Source organism: Panthera tigris, chromosome X (genome assembly GCF_018350195.1).
Source record: "Panthera tigris isolate Pti1 chromosome X, P.tigris_Pti1_mat1.1, whole genome shotgun sequence".
NCBI classification, from domain to species: domain Eukaryota; kingdom Metazoa; phylum Chordata; class Mammalia; order Carnivora; family Felidae; genus Panthera; species Panthera tigris.
In genome coordinates this window covers 14,419,528-14,438,368 of record NC_056677.1, presented here as the reverse complement: position 1 = coordinate 14,438,368, position 18,841 = coordinate 14,419,528, and the positions used below count along the sequence as shown (strand labels likewise).

General features: G+C 36.0%; 1 protein-coding gene across 3 annotated transcripts in view; it reads left to right on the top strand.

Moving 5' to 3' along the window:
* SCML2 (Scm polycomb group protein like 2) overlaps positions 1–18,448 on the top strand; it is a 102,964-nt gene extending 84,516 nt beyond the window's left edge. For 2 of the 3 annotated variants that reach the window (XM_042974925.1, XM_042974924.1), the window contains 7 exons: positions 1,840–1,960; positions 4,158–4,361; positions 5,099–5,281; positions 10,860–10,973; positions 11,831–12,082; positions 15,467–15,618; positions 16,699–18,448. In XM_042974925.1, coding sequence (XP_042830859.1) covers positions 1,840–1,960; positions 4,158–4,361; positions 5,099–5,281; positions 10,860–10,973; positions 11,831–12,082; positions 15,467–15,618; positions 16,699–16,827 — 1,155 coding nt within the window. In that variant the 3' untranslated portion in view covers positions 16,828–18,448. The remainder of the gene's footprint in view (positions 1–1,839; positions 1,961–4,157; positions 4,362–5,098; positions 5,282–10,859; positions 10,974–11,830; positions 12,083–15,466; positions 15,619–16,698) is intronic. The other variant, XM_042974926.1, reaches the window with a different exon arrangement.
* The last annotated feature ends 393 nt before the right edge of the window (positions 18,449–18,841 follow it).

Sequence of the window (18,841 nt, the reverse complement as noted above, 5' to 3'; positions counted from 1 at the left end):
CTTTGTGATTAGTTGGTATAATGATGAAGATAAAACTACATGAAGTTTCTCTTTATGCCTTTATTTTCAAATAATTTTAGTTCTAATTTGACAATTTTGAAAAGGTGTTTTTGAAAATACTGTTTATAAGATGGTGGGGTCGGGTGAGGGATAGATTGATAGATTTTATAATTTTTTTTGATAATCTATTTTTTGTTTCAAAGGAAGAATTTTATTAAAAAAATTTTTTTAAGCTTATTTATTTTGAGATAGAGAGAGGGAGGGAGTGCTATCACCTGGGCAGGGGAGAGGGAGAGAGACAATCCCAAGCAGCCTCTGCACTGTCAGCACAGAGCCTGACACAGGACTCAATCTAACGAACCATGAGATCATTACCTGAGCCGAAGTCAAGAGTGTCCACACTTAACTGACTGAGCCACCCAGATGGCCCTCAGAGGAAGAATTTCTTCTCTGTCTTTATTATTTCATCATGAAAAGATGAAGATTCTCATGTGGTTACCTATAGCTCTGTTTCAGTACTGTCATCCCATAGTTTAATTATTTAGGAAGCCTTTGAACTAGAGTATGAATTATTCTTTACTTTGTCCACTCTCCACACATACCCCCTCTTTAAGGATTCTAGTGGTATAGAAGCACATTTTTCAAATAAATGTACCTTTATTCAATATAAATAGCTAATGCAAGCATACTATATCTTGGTATGTCTTAAGACATAGGATTCAGATTTCAGATTTTTAAAATACTGTAAGAACAATAATATATCAACACAGTAATTATAGTTCAGTACTTAAAAATAATATGATTTACTGGAATACAGAGAACCCCAATGACAGTCATTAATTTAAACAAATAAGGAAAATCCAACAATATTGAATGTTATCCTATTTTATCCTCCTTTATCCCTGCTTTTAGAATATCCTCTATTAGGGGCACCTGGATGGCTCAGTTGGTTAAGCATCTGACTTCAGCTCAGGTCAGATCTCTTGGTTCCTGAGTTGGAGCAGCATGCTGGGCTCCGTGCTGACAGCTCGGAGCCTGGAGCCTGCTTCAGATTCTGTGTCTCCTTCTCTCTCTGCCCCTCCCCCACCTGTGCTCTGTCTCTCTCTGTCTCTCAAAAATAAACATCAAAAAATAAAAATGTCCTCTATTATTACCTTTTCTAGGTATAAGCACTCCTCTGACATTGGAGAGCCATGTTTGAAGGTAGCTCCAAGAAAACTCCAAGAGTTGATACAAAATAAACAAAATGCGAGTGATATTTAACAATGTCCAGAAGGCGTTTGGTTTTTACCAAATATAATAGACATAATTTTATATGGACTTTAGCAAGCCACTTATAATTTTTTCAAAATTATCACATATAATATGGAGAAATGCAGGCTAGATACAGTAAAAACCAGATAAGTGACTGCTTTGTAAAGACAAACTCTGTCCTCTGCTTTGTTGAGGTCCCCTACCCCATTGGATGTATTGCTGGATTAGATTTACAGGCTTTTCTTTAGCGTTGTGAAAAAAATTGTTGTACAGGGAACCTCAGAAAATAAAACAAGTTTTATAGAGTGAACTATTTTGGCTAAGGCTTGACCAGTTGGAGGAGGGATAACCCTGGGAATTCCAGCCTGTTGGTCTCTTCCTCTCCTACCTGACCAGTTCATGGGCCCTTCTGAGAGCACAGTTTGGAAAGGACTGTAGCTTGTGACCCACACAGGGGTTTCCAACCCCAAGGACTTCAGACAGCTGATCATTTGTGAACCAGTGAGGCTGATAATTTTTTGACCTCCGTATTTAGGAATTTTTAAAAATGTGTAATGTATACTTGTGCTCTTTTTTTTTTTACAGGAAAAATATTTTCCTGTTTTGTGTTCTACATCTTCAGCTTCTATAAATTCCCTGATCAGAGATCGTCGTGCTTATAATAGGGATGCCACTCCTGGAACATCTAAAATAGTGATGTCTACAGGTAAATTAGTATTTTTTAGAGAGTATAAAATTACTAATCTTTTACTCTGTGTTATTTTAGTGTCTTTGAAGTCTGAGGACTAAAATAAGAGGAGAACAAGATGCTGATAATCACATTTTTGAAGCATTTTTCATATTAAAGTATTTTTAAATTCTGGTTATTCATTTTGATGTTAAGGAAAAACTGTTTAAATACACAAATCAGTTGAAAATTCAGTACTCTTGAAGTATTTTATCCATCTTAGTAAGATTTACAAAATTTACATCGTTGTCAGATCTGTTTTTGTTTTCCCTTATTTCACGATGTCTTTTTGTCTTGTATGTAATTTTAAAGCTACCTCAAATCTTTTTAAAATGCCTTTTAAAATATTGACAGATCCTTGCCTGTCAAGGGGCATGATGACTTTAAATTATTCTCTGTTATGTGAAGAGTATGAAATGACACAGACCTAGATTGAACAATCCCCCGTTTATTTGTCATCTCTTGTACATTTTCTTGTTCCCTTCCTTTTTTTAAAAGCATGTACTATTGCTTTTTCTCCTAGATCTTTATCTCCCTTATACTTTTCTGTTCTGTTGATTTTTCTCCCAATTTTACTTTCCTCACTAAAAAGAGATTACTTTTTGAAGTAGAAAAGATCACCTCAAGATTATTGTAACATACTCAGTTTATTATTTCCGATTTTTAGGCCATTAGCAGGAAAGACTAAATGAGTATAATGCAAAGGAGATAAAACATTGAAATCTTTGTTTAGCTTCACTTGTGTTCAGTAGGGTTTTGTCCATGGCTTAAGATTTTTTAATGTTTATTTATTTTTGAGAGAGAGGGAGTGCGCGTGTGCGCACGGGTGGGGGAGGGGCAGAGAGAGAGGGAGGGAGGGAGACACAGAATCCGAAGTAGGCTCCAGGCTCTGAGTGACAGCAGAGAGCCCGACATGGGGCTCGAACTCACCAACCATGAGATCATGACCTGAGCTGAAGTCAGGACGCTTAACCAACTGAGCCACTGAGGTGCCCCACCATGGGTTAAGTTTTTAATAGCTGTTTCATTTCTGTGATAAGAGTCCATCCTTCCTCTGGCTGTTGCCACAAAGTTGAATTATCATATATTTCAAAATAGTGAAAGTGAGATTAATGGGTTTTTATTGTACTGAATATAGACTATATATAAAATTGGGCAGTATAAATTAAATGATGAATGAAAATAATGTCCTTCTTGATTTAGGGGGACAGTATATTTTATGTTTGATAATAATACAACCTCATATTGTTGCATTGTATGTTGATTTAGATTTATTGATTCCCAGTGAAGAACTGTTATGGAAACGTGACATTTGCATGATTATAGATGATTTGTTTCTCATTCATATGCTTGGAGCGCCTGGGTGGCTCAGTAGGTTAAGCCTCCGACTCTTGATTTTGGCTCAGGTCATGATCTCACAGTCTGTGAGATCAAGCCCTGTGTTGGGCTTTGTGCAGACAGAACGGAGTCTGCTTGGGATTCTGTCTCTCCCCCTCTGCCCCACCTCCACTCGGACTCTGTTTCTCTCTCAAAATAAATAAATAAACATTTAAAAAATATAAATCATAAGCTTTTATTATACTAAGGAAAGCATTTAATTTTGGATTTTCTTCAGTGAACCTTGGCATATATATAAAGACCATTTTTATTTTCCTTAAGTTAATGAAAAAAATTGCTCTAGGTCATTAGAACTTACTGTGTGGCATGTATCTTAAAGTATTTGGGTTACTTTAGAAAATATAATGAAGGTGCGTTGTTGGTGATTTAAAATAACCAGTCTAACAAGGAGTTGTGACCAATTTTGAAAGAAAATTCTTATACTGTGTGTACAGTTAAAAGGTGAAAATATTTATCTTCATACCATTTTATGTGAGGTGGAAATGTGTAAAGAATTGTTTTATGATGCTACTAAACTTGGATAGTTTTTATTATAAGTTTAGGCAGAATTCTAGAAAATTGAATAAGCATTTGGATTATTTCTTTCTAGATTGAATATCTTTATACAAATGTGAAAAGACGTTTACATATGTATTTTTAGGTAGCAGAAATGGTCATTGATACTAACTATATTTGGGTTCTCTTTGAAGTGTGGTTAGTGGGATATAGTAATTATGTAGTGTTTATGTTGCTTTTAACCAGTCTGTTTGTTATTTTTGTATACACCTGTTTCCTCAAGTCTGTGTCTATGTAAACAAACATGGAAACTCTGGTCCTCACCTGGATCAGAAGAAAATCCAGCAACTGCCTGACCACTTTGGTCCAGGCCCAGTGAATGTGGTGCTCCGGAGGACTGTGCAGGCCTGTGTGGATTGTGCCTTTCAAAGCAAGACTGTTTTTGGATTTCTTAAGCCAGATCATCGTGGAGGAGAAGTGATAACTGGTATGCTCATCTAATCCTTTATTCAGCTTTTCTTCCAGATTTGATTTTAGGTTTTGAGAAGGCAAAGATTTTATAATATACAGATTATTTTATAATACTTATAATCTATGAGCTATTTATAATATTGGCATGCTTATATTGATATAATAGAATATTTATATAATTATATGTCTATAGACTTTTAACTCTGGTTTGAAAAGTTTAACTTTATGTTCAAAATAGACAAGTAATGTCAGAGTCATACTGTAAATTGAGGTAAAGGTTTTTTTTATATGCTATATTAAGTTCACTATAGACAAAATAACTTGGTTGATAATATATTTTAATGTTTTTAGAAAACAGACTGATCTATAAGAGGCTCTAAATGAAAATGTGATTCAAGAAGGCTTAGGAGATAAGATACAGCTGGCTTTCATGATTGTCTGATCAGATACTATATTTATACCCACAGAATGCTTGGAATAGCAGGAAGTGTTATTATAGATCATTGGGTTGCTGCTGCTGCTGCTGTTGTTGTTTGCCTTATGAATATTTTTAAATGAGAATGCTTTTACCAATACAGGCTCTTATGTTTTAATGAGAGGAACTTTATAATTTAAGATTATTCTTTTGTAAATTACAAAAACCACAAATTACATTTATAATACATTCCCTAAATTGATGGCTTTTTTTCGTTGTTGTAGTTTTCATCTTTCTATGATGTAACTGACATCTCTTCCCCCCCCCCCCCCCGATAGCCTCCTTTGATGGGGAGACTCATTCTGTCCAGCTCCCTCCAGTGAATAGTGCATCATTTGCCCTTCGCTTTCTTGAGACCTTGTGCCACAGCCTGCAGTGTGATAACCTTTTGAGTAGCCAGCCCTTTAGCTCTTACAGAGGTAATACTCAGAGTCCTACAGAGCTTGATAAAAGTGTACCAGGTGAGAGAAAATGTAAAATTTTATACTGTGCTTCTATATTTCTATTACATTTTATAATTAACTTGAGAATCTTGTGTCATTCAGGTTTTCCTTGTGTCCTCCTCAAAGTAGCCACAATAAACTAGACATATATAATATATAGTTGTTTTTGTTCATTCGAAACAAGAAAATAAATTCTTATATTCATAATGAACTTGAGAATCAAAACCTGAAAAGTATCCCATGGTTTGATTTGCGTTTCCCTAATGGCTGAGGTTGTTTGCATCTTTTCATGTGCTTACTGGCGATTTGTGATCTTTGGAGAAATGTCTATTTAAATCCTTTGTCTATTTTTAATTGGGTTCCTTGGTTTTTTATTGCACAGAAATAAAATATATTTGTTTCTGGTATATATCATATTGTAGTTGTTATATATAAAGAGTCTTTATATATTCTGGATATAAGTTCCTATCAGAAATACGCTTTGCATATATTTTCTTCCATTCTGTAGATTGTCCTTTCACTTTCTTTATGGTGTCCTTTGAAGCACAAAACTTTGTAATTTCAGCGAAGTCCATTTTATCTATTTTTTCTTTTGTTTCTTGTATTTTTGGTGTCATACCTAAGAAAATACTCCTTTAGTAAAAGTTCACAAAGATTTACCTCTATATTTTCTCCTAAGAATTTTATAGATTTAGCTGTGTATTTAGATTATTGATCTATTTTGCATTAATTTTTCTATGTATAGTGAGGTAGGGGGTCCAATTTCATGCTTTCACATTTGGGTATCTAGTTGTCCCAGCACCATTTGTTAAAAGACTACTCTTTCCCTATTGACTTGTCTTTGCACCCTTGTCAAAATGTATGGATTTATTTCTGGACTTGGTATTTTATTGATCTGTATGTCAATCCTCATTGCAGTACCACACTATCTTGGTTACCATAGCTTTTTGTAGTAAGTTTTGAGATTGGGAAGTATGAGTTTTCCAACTTTGTTCTCCTTTTTCAAAATCGTTTGGGCAAGTCTGGGTTTCCTTATGAATTTTAAGATCAGCTTGTCAATTTCTGCAAAGAAGCCAGCTGGAATTTTAATAGAGAGTGTGTTGAATCTGTAGATCATTTTAGGGATTATTGCCCTGTAATAATACGGAGTCTCCTAGTTCATGAACATGGGATGTCTATTTATTTAGGTCTCACTTAATTTATTTCAACAGTATTTTGTAGTTTTCAGAAAGGACATCTGGCACTTCTTTTGATAAATTCATCCTGAAACATTTTATTCTTAACATTATTGTAAGTGGAATTATTTCCTTAATTTTGGGATTGTTCATTGCAAGTGTATAGAGATACAATTGATTTTTTTATTATTAATCTTGTATTCTGTGGTCTTGCTGAATTTATTTGTTCTCATTGGAGTTTTTGTATGTGTGAATTTCTTAGGATTTTCTTAAAGTGTATTTTGTCTGATACTAGTATAGCCACTCCAGTTTTAAGTACTGTTTGTATGGTGTATTTTTTCTCAGTCTTTTTCTATGAACTTATTTGTGTATTTGAATTTAAAGTGTGTCTTTTGTATTTAAGTATGTAATTGGAACATTTTTTTTAATCCATTCTGCTAATCTGATTTTTTTTTTTTACTGGAGTATTTTCTTATGCACAGTTAATATAATTACTAATAAGGTAGGATTTATTTATTTTTTATTCATTCATTCATAAGGTAGGATTTACATCTACAATTTTCTTACTTGTTTTCTGTATGTCTTAGGTTTCTTTTGGTCTTTTCTTCCATTACTTTCTTTTTATTGTTTGTTTGAAATAGATGGTTTCTTGTATACCATCTTAATTCCCTTGTTCCTTTTACTAAATTTATTGAGTTCTTTTTTTTTTTTTTTTCTTTTCTGTCCAGGAGTTATCTTCTTAGTAGTTGCCTTGGGGATCACAATTAACATCTTAATTTAAAACAGTCTAGTTTGGATTAATACCAACTTAATTTTAATATTATGCAAAAACTTTGCTCCACTACAGCTCTATTTCCTGCCCCCTTCTTTGTTCTTTTATTGCCAAATTATATTTTATACATTATAAGCCCCCAAATACAATTTTTTAATTGTTGTTTTTTCATTTTTTTTTATTACCATGTTTTTTATTTTTTAAAGTAAGCTCTCTGCCCAATGTGGGGCTTGAACTCATGACCCTGTGATCAAGAGTTGCATGCTGTACTTTCTGAGCTAGCCAGGTGCCCCTAGTTGTTTTTTTAAAGGCAGAAGGAGAAGAAAAGAGTTATAAACACAAATAAATTTACTGGTACTCTTTGTTTTTTTATGTGGATTTGAGTTGCTGTCGAATGTCATTTCACTTCTTGTAGGGTAAGCTGTTTGAGTGAGGAATCTTCTCACTTGTGAGCTGTTTAAAAACGTGAGGAATTTCTTATTTCTCCTTCATTTTTTAAAGGTTAGTTTTGCTGGATGTCGAATTCTTAGTTGACTGTCTTTTTGTCAATTTGAATGTCATCCCACTTCCTGGTAGCCTCTGTAGTTCCTGATGAAAAGGAACTTAATCTTATCAGGGATCTCTTTTACATGAAGACTTGCTTTTCTCTTGCTGATTTCAAGATTCTCTTTGTTTTTTGCTTTTGATTAGTTTGACTGTTTTTTTTACGTGTGGATATCTTGGAATTTTTCCTGATTGGAGGTTGTTGAGGTTTTTGGATATTTGGGTCAATGTTTTTCATCAAATTTGGGAAACAGCCATTATTTTTTCAAATGTTCTTTCTGTCCTCTTCTCTCTGTCACCTCTCCTTCTGAAACTCTCTCATTATGTGTGTTTTGGTGTCCTTGATGGTATCCCATAGGTCTCTGGGGTCTGTTCATTTTTCCTCATTCATTTTTCTTTCTGTTCCTTAGACTGTATAATTTCATTTGACATTTCTTTAAATTTGCTGGTTCTTTCTTGTGTTAGTTCAAAGCTGCTGTTGAGCCCATCTAGTGAATTTTTCATTTCATCTATACTACTTTTCAAGTCCTAAATTTCAATATCCTTCTTTTTTGTAATTTTTATATTGATTGTCCCTATTTGGTGAGATATTTGTTCTCATATTGTCCTTTAGTTCTTTAGATATTATTATTATTATTATTAGTAGTAGTAGTAGTAGTAGTATTTTTAGTTCTTTGAACATAAATAGAATCGCTGATTTAAAGTCCTTGTCTACTTAAAGTCCAGTATCTGGGCTTCCTCAGAGACAGTTTCTACTGCCATATTTTCCCCTCTTTGTATGGGCCATAGTTTTCTGTTTCTCTGCATGTCTCCTAATTTTTTAGTTGAAAACTGGGCATTTAAAAATAGGGTAAAGCAATAACTCTGAAAATCAGCTTTTCTCCCCTTCCCTAGGGTTTGTTGTTGCTGGTGCTGTTTGTATAGTGACTTTCCTGGACTAACTTAATGACTTCCTGCGCTCATTTGTTATATGTGGTCACTGAAGTCTGCTCACTTAGCTTAGTTTTCAGCAAATGATTGGACAGGGATTTCCATAAATGCCTGCAACTGGTCTTTTCCCCATCCTTTGCCACGTAGTTCTGTGTATGTGCTAGAATTTACCTTGAACATTCCAGGAAGCAGTTTATAAGTCTGCTTTGTGCAGAGCCTCAAGGTTAGCAAGAAATGAAAGATCAAGACCTTCTTAGGTCTTTCCCGGACATGGATACAGCCTTGCACATGCATATGGCCTTCTAGATTCCCAGGAATATCTCCATGTTTTTCGAAGTCTCCTAATGGACATTTTATTCTCCAGGGTTTTTGTTTTGGTTTGGTTTGGTTTGGTTTTTTAAGCTTTTTGGTCAACTTCTTGTGAGCCCCAGCTGGTAATGCTGGCTCGGGCAGCTGCATTGTTAAATAATTGCTCCTTTGGGGGTGCTTTGTTTTGTTTTGTTTTTTTGAGCGATGTCTTGGAGATAGGGCTGTTCACACAGAGTAGGCTCTGATTTAGGTCAAATAAAACAAGCCCTGAGATCAGAGCTTTTCGTTGAGCTTCAAGATTGGTCAAATAGTGACAGTTCTCTGGGGGTAGGGCCTTGTGGGAGCTCCAAACCCATTGTGCTGCCTCCAGTGACTACTAGGCTGCTGGTTTTCATAGCTCCGGTAGTTGTGAACCTGTTGGTTTACAAAGCTGCTGCAAAACTGAGTGAAGGGGATGATGTTAGGGAAGCTAAAATGGCACAGAATTTACTGTTCTGATATTTAGCCATTTTTTTCTTGAACAAATGCTTTTATGATTGTTGTAAGCCTTTACTTAATGTCCAGAGTTTTTGGAAAAGGTAATTTTGCCAATGTCTTCATTATTTTTATGAAGAAATGGATTTTTGGAGATCCTTAATCAGTCATCCTGGAAGTGCCTCGCGATGATGCCTTTTAAATTACTTTGTGAATTACCTGCTTTTTTCTGGTTATCTCTGAAGGAACAATTTCATGCCTGAGGTTATTTCTACGATATCCAGAAGCAGAAATTAAGACTCATTTTTATATTTTATCAGCCTTAGATAGTAATCCATATACCAACTTCATAAATTTTTCATAAAGCATTAGAATATTAAAAGTAAAAGATGAGTAAAGTTTTTCTGATCTTGCTAAGAATCTGAGGTAAACAAACATCTATAGAAAACTAAATGTTAGTATTTGACTTTTCTGTGTCCATTTAATAATGGATATGAAAAGAGTCAAAAGAGAGTCAATTAAATTCTTTATAAGAATTTAAATGTCCTATTTGTAGAAATATTTGTCATTTACTGAAATATGTTTTGTGTAATTTTGTAGTTCATGATTAAAAATAAAATCAAGTGGTAAGAGCTCTCTTAGACTCTTCAGTAATCAGTCAGTAACCAGATGGCTAAAGGTTGCTTATCAGGTGATCTTAAGAAGCATGCCCTGACCCCCAGCCCTCTTGAACCAGATAAAGTTTGACTTTGGTACTTTCTTATTGTAATATTTCTTCTCACTCAAGTTCTATTATCAGACTTTTTAGATTTCTGTTATACTTAATTTTTCCTTTTAGTTGAGGGTTAAATCAAGATATTGATTGATTTTTAGAGAGTAATTGATAATTTGATATGTCATTACTTTCAGGATCATGCCTTAAAGAGTAGTCCTTTAGGTAGAAATGCATTTGGCTTAATAATAAGCTGTAGAGTATATAGTAAGGGTAGCTCTAGGCCACGATTGTTGCGTGTAAAATGGGATGTCCATTGTACCCTGTCTTCTCCTTTTCTGAATTCTTAACTTTTCTTGTTGATGAGAATAATTTTCCCAGGCCTTTTGACACGGTATAATTGATTTTCTCCCTGCTTCCTGAGGTATTTAGAGAGATGTGATGACCCTAGAATAAATGATGCCTAGACATAATGCTTTTAGCTCTTGAATATGATGTCAATGAAATATATAACAGGATGAAATGAACACACATTATTCATAAACAATCAAGTAATTGATAAATTATTGATGAAGTTATAGTAGGCAGATGATTTGGAAACAAAAGTGTTATATGCTGATGATCTGACAATGCTTGAGGAATGTTAATTAGCTATAACAGACACCTTTTTTTTAAAAACAGTAAAAGAAGACATAACAGAAAAGAAAAGCCCCAAACGGCCTTCTCAGGAACCTTTACCTTATGTTGTTCCTGTGTCACCTAAGTTCCCCAAAACAAAGGTGCATGCTTCTACAGGTAAATAGTATTTATACATCCCAGGAGTGGGAAGAAAAGTCACTCTACTACCACTTACTGTATGCTCTTGGGTGGGGGTATATATTTTTTCAAATCAGTTTAGCAGTCAGGCTACTGCTTTGGCAGCTTTGTGGAGTGTTTCATTCCCTTCAGAAGCGCACGGTTGTCGTTTCTCCTTAGATAAAAAAAAAAATTATAGGAACGTTTTCCATTCAGCTTTGTTGCTGAAAGCTCATAAAAGAAGATTAGAAAAACCTAGTACCTTTCTCCAGTGAAATTTGCTTTTTAATATTAATTTTTTTTATTTTTGAGAGACAGTAGGTGTGAGCCAGGGAGGGGCAGGGAGAGAGAATCCCAAGCAGGCTTCACGCTGTCAGCGCAGAACCTGATGTGGGGCTCGAACTCTCGAACCGTGAGATCATGACCTGAGCTGAAATCAGGAGTCGGATGCTTAATGGAGCCACCCAGGTGCCCTCCAGTGAAAGTTTTAAGTGCCCAAGTAGTAAGCAAATGTTAGAAGCCAACTGTGTGGTCATATTATAACAAATAGTTGTGGAGAACTGCATTCTTAAAAATGAATGCTTTAGTGAGGTGTTGACAGCCTTGGTGGCAAGACTGGCAAGGGACAATTGCCATGAGAAACAGGTGATGTCGTGGAATCAATTTGGATTTTAAGACGGTGTCCATTATTGAGAATGCCAAGAAGGGGATGGCCATGTACTTTGTGTTTAGAGGTTTGTGGTTCAGTATAGCATGGCTTAAGTGGCCTGTTGAAGATGACAAGATCTTTTGACCTTTGAAAGTATTTAAGCTGTAAGTCTACTGAAGATAATTGCCTTTGTCTTTTTTTCTTTTAGAAGAATCATTGTCTTCTGAAGGAAATGGCATGCCCAAGGAGGAGAAGCTTCCTGAAGATTCCAAAAGCCCACCACTAAGTCCAGCAAGTTCTGTAACTCCTGACAGCAGAAATCCTGTAAGCGCTCATACTGCAGTCTCCAGGGATTTTTCTCCAAGTGTGCCAGGCCCCTCAAGTTCAGCACTGGTGGGAACTAAATCTACCAAGAGCAGTCAACATGAAGTTAAATTCCAAACGCAGAAGAAAAGTGAAGGTATATTTAAAAACAGTGATTCTCAACCAGTGTGTTCCTTTACTCCTCAAGTTTTCCATGCCCAAAAATATCCCCTGAGAGTGTATGACGTTGGAGAAAGTGCCAAAATTAAGGAGTTTGAGTCCTCCCTATTAATGTCACTGTCAGGATCAGGCCACTACAGATGGCTCTGATCCTCATGGCAGCATAGAACTGTCTTTGGGGATCTGGATCACCAGCCGTGTCTCTCATAGAGACTTCTTAATTCATGGTTCTTATTAATGGTTCCCTTGTAATTTATCATTTCATTGGCTACTGTCTGGACTCACAAACAAACCTCCTGTGACACTGAGGCTTGGAACGATGTACTCCCTCTCCTTTTTGATGTACTCTCTTCCTTGTCAGAAGAGACCTTTCCTGGCCCTAGCCTGTGTGTGACTCCCAGATCTGGGTTCTGGTACTCTGTTGCTGCAGCCATTTCTCCATTCTCCACACCCTCGGTTACTCCCTCAGACCCACCAGGAGTATTTAATATGTGTAAACACGGCAGCAGCATCTTGCCATTTGGAAAGAGCCAGCATAGTTTTCCATGTGCAAAGATAGCTGCCCTTTACCATTTTAAGCACTAAGAGGGTGGGGGTAGGGGTAGAGGTGGGGTGAGGTGGGTTAAGGGTGAGAATAAGTGTTCTATCCTTTTTGCCCTGGTAGGCATCTAGGTAAGGTGAGTAGTGAAGGCAGTAGGAACTGTCTGACTCAGTTGCTTTTTATCATGGATATTATCTACGGGCACCTGCACTGCATACATGCTATGACATATTTCATGTCGTCCCCTTCCATCTCCCACCCCATGTAGATCGCCTCTGCTTTCAGAGTGACGTTTGCAAGGAGTCTGACAATAGATGTTTATTCCATAAAGGGATAACATAGCTGGAATTTTATGTATTTTCACAAAATACGAGCTTTTGAAGACGGGTCGCCTCAGTAAAAGACTATAAAAGGTTACCTCCGATGCTGAATATCTCACTTTCAAATGTATGCCTAAGCATACCAAAGTAGCCTGTATTTGGGCTGGAGAAGGCTAGTTTCTGGTCTTTCCAGGAGTGAAAAGACTAATAGTAATAACATTACTTACTAGTAATTTTCTATTATTAATAATAGAAATCAGCATCATCTTCATCACTGTCTGCCATGTGCCAGGTGCATAATATTTTACATAGCCTTATACAGTACATCTTTACAATAATTCCTTGAGATGTATGTGCCTGTAAACATTTTTCTGTGAGAAATCTGAGAAGTCACTTGTCTAAGGTCCCCAGCTAGAAAGTGGCTGGGTCAGTCCTTGAATCCAGGCGCTCTGGCCTCAGGCCGTACACTTTACTTCTGGGCTGCTTCCATCTCCAGAGACTAGGTAAGCATTTCATTTGAAAACTGTCTAGACGTGTCATTACTATTACTTTCTTTAAGGTTTTGGAACTGTTACTTAAGGCTGAGTCCCCCCCGGTTGCCGGTGATGCTTTCACAGCCCTCTGCCCTGCCCCATTATTTGAATGAAATAAATTGTTTATTTTTATTTTAGGAAAGAAATCCAGTAACATTGTCGTGGATAAAATCAAATCACTTTCATTTTATTTGTTTCAGAAACATTTAGTGTATGTAAGACAAAGCCATTCATGAAAAAAAGCATGACTGAACTTTATTTTTCACATAGTTTATTTCATGTAATTATTGAGAATAACACTAATGTTTGCAATTATGATTGTTTTGAAGATACAGGCCCACTTAAATTATTTTTCCATAATGGATTAAAAATAGATGATCTTACAGTTGTTTTAACATAAAATTATAGCTTTATTCCATAAATTATATCTTTGCCTATAGGTTTTCTGCTGTAATCTTTGAAACTAGTTACATGTTATTTGAGACCTAACTATACCAGATTCCGATGACGTAAACCAGAAATCCCACAAAAAAGTTAATTTAGAGGTATTGATTAGCTTTGCCAGTAACTTCTTAATCTCACATTGAGTCTTTCTTGAGCTAAAGGAGAAGACTTTTCTGTCTAAATTGTTAAAATGCCTTAGGCATGGCATGGTCTATACACCGTCGTCATTTTCATTTGGGTTGACACAGCCCAGCGGCATTTCTTGGTAGATACGACCAATAATTTTATCTCTGAGAAGTGGAAGGGAGGATGTATTTTAGTAAAGAGTTGTTGTTTCACATTGAAGTTGCAATAGTGAAAGAGAAAACAAATATACTTTTGAGCTACACATAAAAAAAAACTCACCATTGTGAGTTCTTTTATCTTCTGTTTTTCTTTGCCCTTTACATGGGTAAATATCAAAATGCCCCTAAAATGGCTGGAGCCCAGATAGGAGAGAAAAAGTATATCTTTGGTTAATTCATACCAAAAACAAAAAAAACAAATCTGTGTTGACGGTCCTTGTTTAAAGAAACAGATCTTCCTAGCAAATTACAAAACTCTCTTCTGTCACACATTAAACTTTAGAGAGTCAAGCCACTCTGGTTGAGTAAATGAATACTTGTCTGGACACAAAGAAATTATACCACAACTTGGTGAACAGCACACCTAAAACTTTTTGAAGTATGAGTGCTTAATTTATTCTCTCAGTTACTTCTTTTTTTTGACCTGAAACATTCAACCAGAATATCTATTACTATGCAATTAAACTTGAGAGAGGTATTCAATATAATGTTAAAGTTACTTCTGACCTAGCCAAGCAGAAAATAATCCTCCTTTCTTCAAAATTCAGAGAAGCATTTAAGCCATAAGAGACAGGAATTTAAAAAGCAAAGTGATGCTAAAAATGTCCATATTGAATACATGGGAGAGATTCAGTAAAAACTAATTTGGTTCTCAAAGATAATGGGGTTATTGAAATTCATTGATTAAAGTGAATAAATGTAAGCAATTAGAAAACCAAAGCTGGAGACTTGCCATTGTATTTAGCTGGTAAGAGAAACCTAGTCTAGACATACTAAGAGGCGGGAGATTGAGAGAAATTCATTGAAATACTTAAAGAGAGTAATAGGTTAACTTAGATTAACCTAATTTAACCCAAGCAACAGATCTTTTGCTGTCTTTGCCCGTGGCCAACAAGGCCTCAGATTGCTCAGTCTGTTTTATGATTTTTGAAACTTTGGGGTAAATTCTGAAGCTGCTTTTGTTTTTGGGGGAGGTCAGATGGGGTACTCTTGGGTAGCCATCCTCAGGTCACCTCTAGCTAGACTTGCACTGGATTCTACACTTAGAGTCCCGGGTCCTTGCTGGGGTGCTTACTAGAAGGTTCCAGGAATGAGAGACCATCTCTCCCTACCTAACATCTCTTCTTTCAGGATAATGATCAGGTCAAGTATGATTTGTCTTTTTTCCCCCCATTGAAGCTCCAAGTTATATAGCTGTACCTGATCCCAGTGTCCTGAAACAAGGCTTCTCTAAGGACCCTTCAACCTGGTCTGTGGATGAAGTGATACAGTTTATGAAACATAAAGATCCTCAAATATCAGGCCCCCTCGCCGACCTCTTCAGGCAACATGTAATGTATCTTTTGATCCGGTTTTCCTGCCGTAATGCCTTTCAATGACCTCTGTGCAGGCCCTTCAGTTGGATGGATGCTGATTAGTGTGGATGGTGGGGGAACCCTATCAACTGATTTTTTTCCATATGTGAGAAAGCTTACTTGGCCCAAAGTTAGCTTCTTAAAAGGTAGAAGCTGGATCTGTGCTTTAAACGGGTACTCGAGTACCTAAAGTACTACAAGTCTTGAAGTTCTCCAGAGAAGATGATTCAACATGGCCACTCTCAGATGTCTTCTCCCACAAGGATCCTCCTCCCCTCTCCTCCCTGCTCTGCCCCAGGACCGTGAGTAGGAGGGGGTAACCACAAGCTGTGACAGGGTATCTTCCTTGTTAATGATGCCCAATGAGTCCAGCAACTGCAAGATTAAATGCAGTTTTATTTTAAATAGGAGCTCGTTAATCCCAAATAATATGCTTCTGTGACATAAACTGGTTAACTAAGGAAATAAAGAAATTTTAGGAGGATGCCTTGTGTCTATTAAGTAATGTTTATAGTCTTTTCTGAGAAATCAGTGACCAAATATCTTACGTCCTTTTCAGTATTCTAAGAAAATCAGTAGTTTTAGCATTTAATTAGCTTCAGACAACTAACTAATTCGCTTTCAACATAAAGACAGCACTGTGTATATAGCACATTTATAGTTTGCATTGATGCTGACATACTCATATTCCCAGCCTTTTTAAGAAAGTTAATGACCGTCTGAAATTTGTTTCTACAATTCATAGTTTTCTACTCTTTGTCATAGGTAGGTAGTATTGTATTCAACACACAGTACTTAAAATCAGACAGCTTGATGCTTAGGCCATTTTTGAAAGATACTGGATTAAATTTCCTTTTTCTTAAAATTTGAAGTAAACTTAAAAATTGTCAAATGATGTCTTGCTGTAGAAATTATATTTTTAATAGTTCTCAGGAAATAATATTCAGAGAATATATATCGAGAATGTACAACTGCCCTCTATTTTACATGTTCTTATATAGATATAACTTGACAAGGTAGGAATGCATCATTAATCGTAGTTTCCTTTCTCTATAGGAAATTGATGGGAAGGCTCTGCTACTCCTCAAGAGTGAGGTGATGATGAAGTACATGGGGCTGAAGCTGGGCCCGGCATTAAAGTTGTGTTACTACATTGAAAAACTTAAAGAAGGAAAATACAACTAAAACAAAATTGTATGTTGAGATTGGACACGATTCTCAGTTGTCCTCATAACTTTTAATTTAAAAATGTTTTTATTCTCCTAGCAGCTTTTGTTTGGTAGACAGTTCCTCTAAAAATACGTATATCCAGAATCGCAAACAACGTTATAGTTCTCTCTACTTTAAAAACCATTTAACGTTAGTAGTAGTATATTCAAATTGGGAGTTCTTTATGCCTTTTCCTTATTTTACAGTTGAAAATTTATCATTTTATTGCACAGTTTACAAATTTATTTCATGCTGGAAACAGAGAAACACCTTTGATTTCAGTTAATGTTTATATATAGAACCAAAACAGCTGAATCCCAAAGGGGAAAGTATCAGGGACTGACAAGTTCTCTCATAAAATCCATGAGAAGTTTTCCTTAGAAGAGAATTTAAAGATGCAACTGCAGACATTATCTTTCTCCAAATATTTTATGTCTGTTACTGCCATTTTATGTTTGTGTTCTGCCAGTTTCCAGAAAGGGAAAGCCATATAAATTATTTTCCTTTTGTTATTATTTCTCTGTATGTTGTATTTGTTCATATTTAAAGAAAAAAAGCAACCTTATAAGCTTTCATAAAGTGTTCTTAATCAGTTTTTGATAAATGTTGAACAGTTATAGGATACATAGAATGGTTGTTTTATGCAGGAGATATTATACTACAAGGGTGGTTTGGATAGAGTCAGGTTAATTTTTTTTCAATAATATACCTATTATTTTAAAACGTTACATATTTTCGCTAAGCGTAGACATTTAACTGGGCATTCATTCCTCACATCTCTATATGAAGACACCTGTGCCCAAATTTTTATAAGATATATATTTTATTGTCTGTTTATTCCTCATATGGATACTATACCATATTTATATATTATTCTATACCTGTAGGTATACGAACAAGTAAATCTCTTCTTTTTGAATTTAATATGGCACTTTGTACTGCCACAGAGGTGATGGTGAACTATTTATATAGTTAGAGGTTTTTATTCTATAAAAAATATGTGCATCATTTGCTATCACTATTACCTCTCAGCTTTGTCTTCAGGGGATAAGAAACAATCCGTAGGTTGGTTTTCACACAGGGAAGTTCTCTGTCCTATGCAATGTTTCTAGTGAATTTGCTTAGCTCTGAGCCATTTATTCTGCTACATTTTGGAAGATGCATTAATTCTGACTTCTCATTTTGGGCTTTATTTTTTAAGTTAGAACTTTAAAGGGGAAATGGTGCTATATGTTTATTGTAATTACTTTGTACAACTTTGGTGTAATGTTTATAAGCTATGAGAATCTGTGCTAAAAGTCTTAGCCATTTGTTGTAAATGCCAATAAAATATACACCAGGGGCATGAATGTACATTTTCTTTCTCAGAAAACCAAATGTACTTTATATAAGAATGCAACTATTTAAAGGGTGATTTTATCTATGTTATTCCTTTTGTGTTATAAGAATTCTAATTTAAACCTGGTTTTTCTTCAAATTGTTTGTGTGAAGATGCCGGTGCCCGGTTGAACAGTCCTCAGGTGTGTTTGTATGAATACTATGTTTTACAGTTTTCGGATTTAAAAATTTAATAAAGTTTAAAAAACACAATAATTAATGTCAGAGCCTCAGACTCGAGTTTATTCGCTTTCACCGCGTGACATTAATGCACGCGCTTATTAGAGTTGATGAAGAGGCACTCTAGTAAGTTCGTGGGTTTCTGTGTCCAAATACTTGAGTTTTAACACTTGCCCTCGTTCTACATTTAAGCGGATCCCTCGCAGGGGGGCCTGATCTCTCGTAGGGCCTTAAACCGGACCCCGGGGGAGCAGTGCGACGTGACCTCGGGGAGCTTCAGTCATCTGTCCTCAAACCCTGTTGCTCACCGTGGTATTGATGATGGGAACGAACGTGCCAGAAAACGCCAGTGCCCCCGCGCATCTCGTCTGCCCTGAGTTCCCACGTCTGCCTGGCAATTCTGGCTGCTCCTGTGCCACCGGGAGCCCGAAGC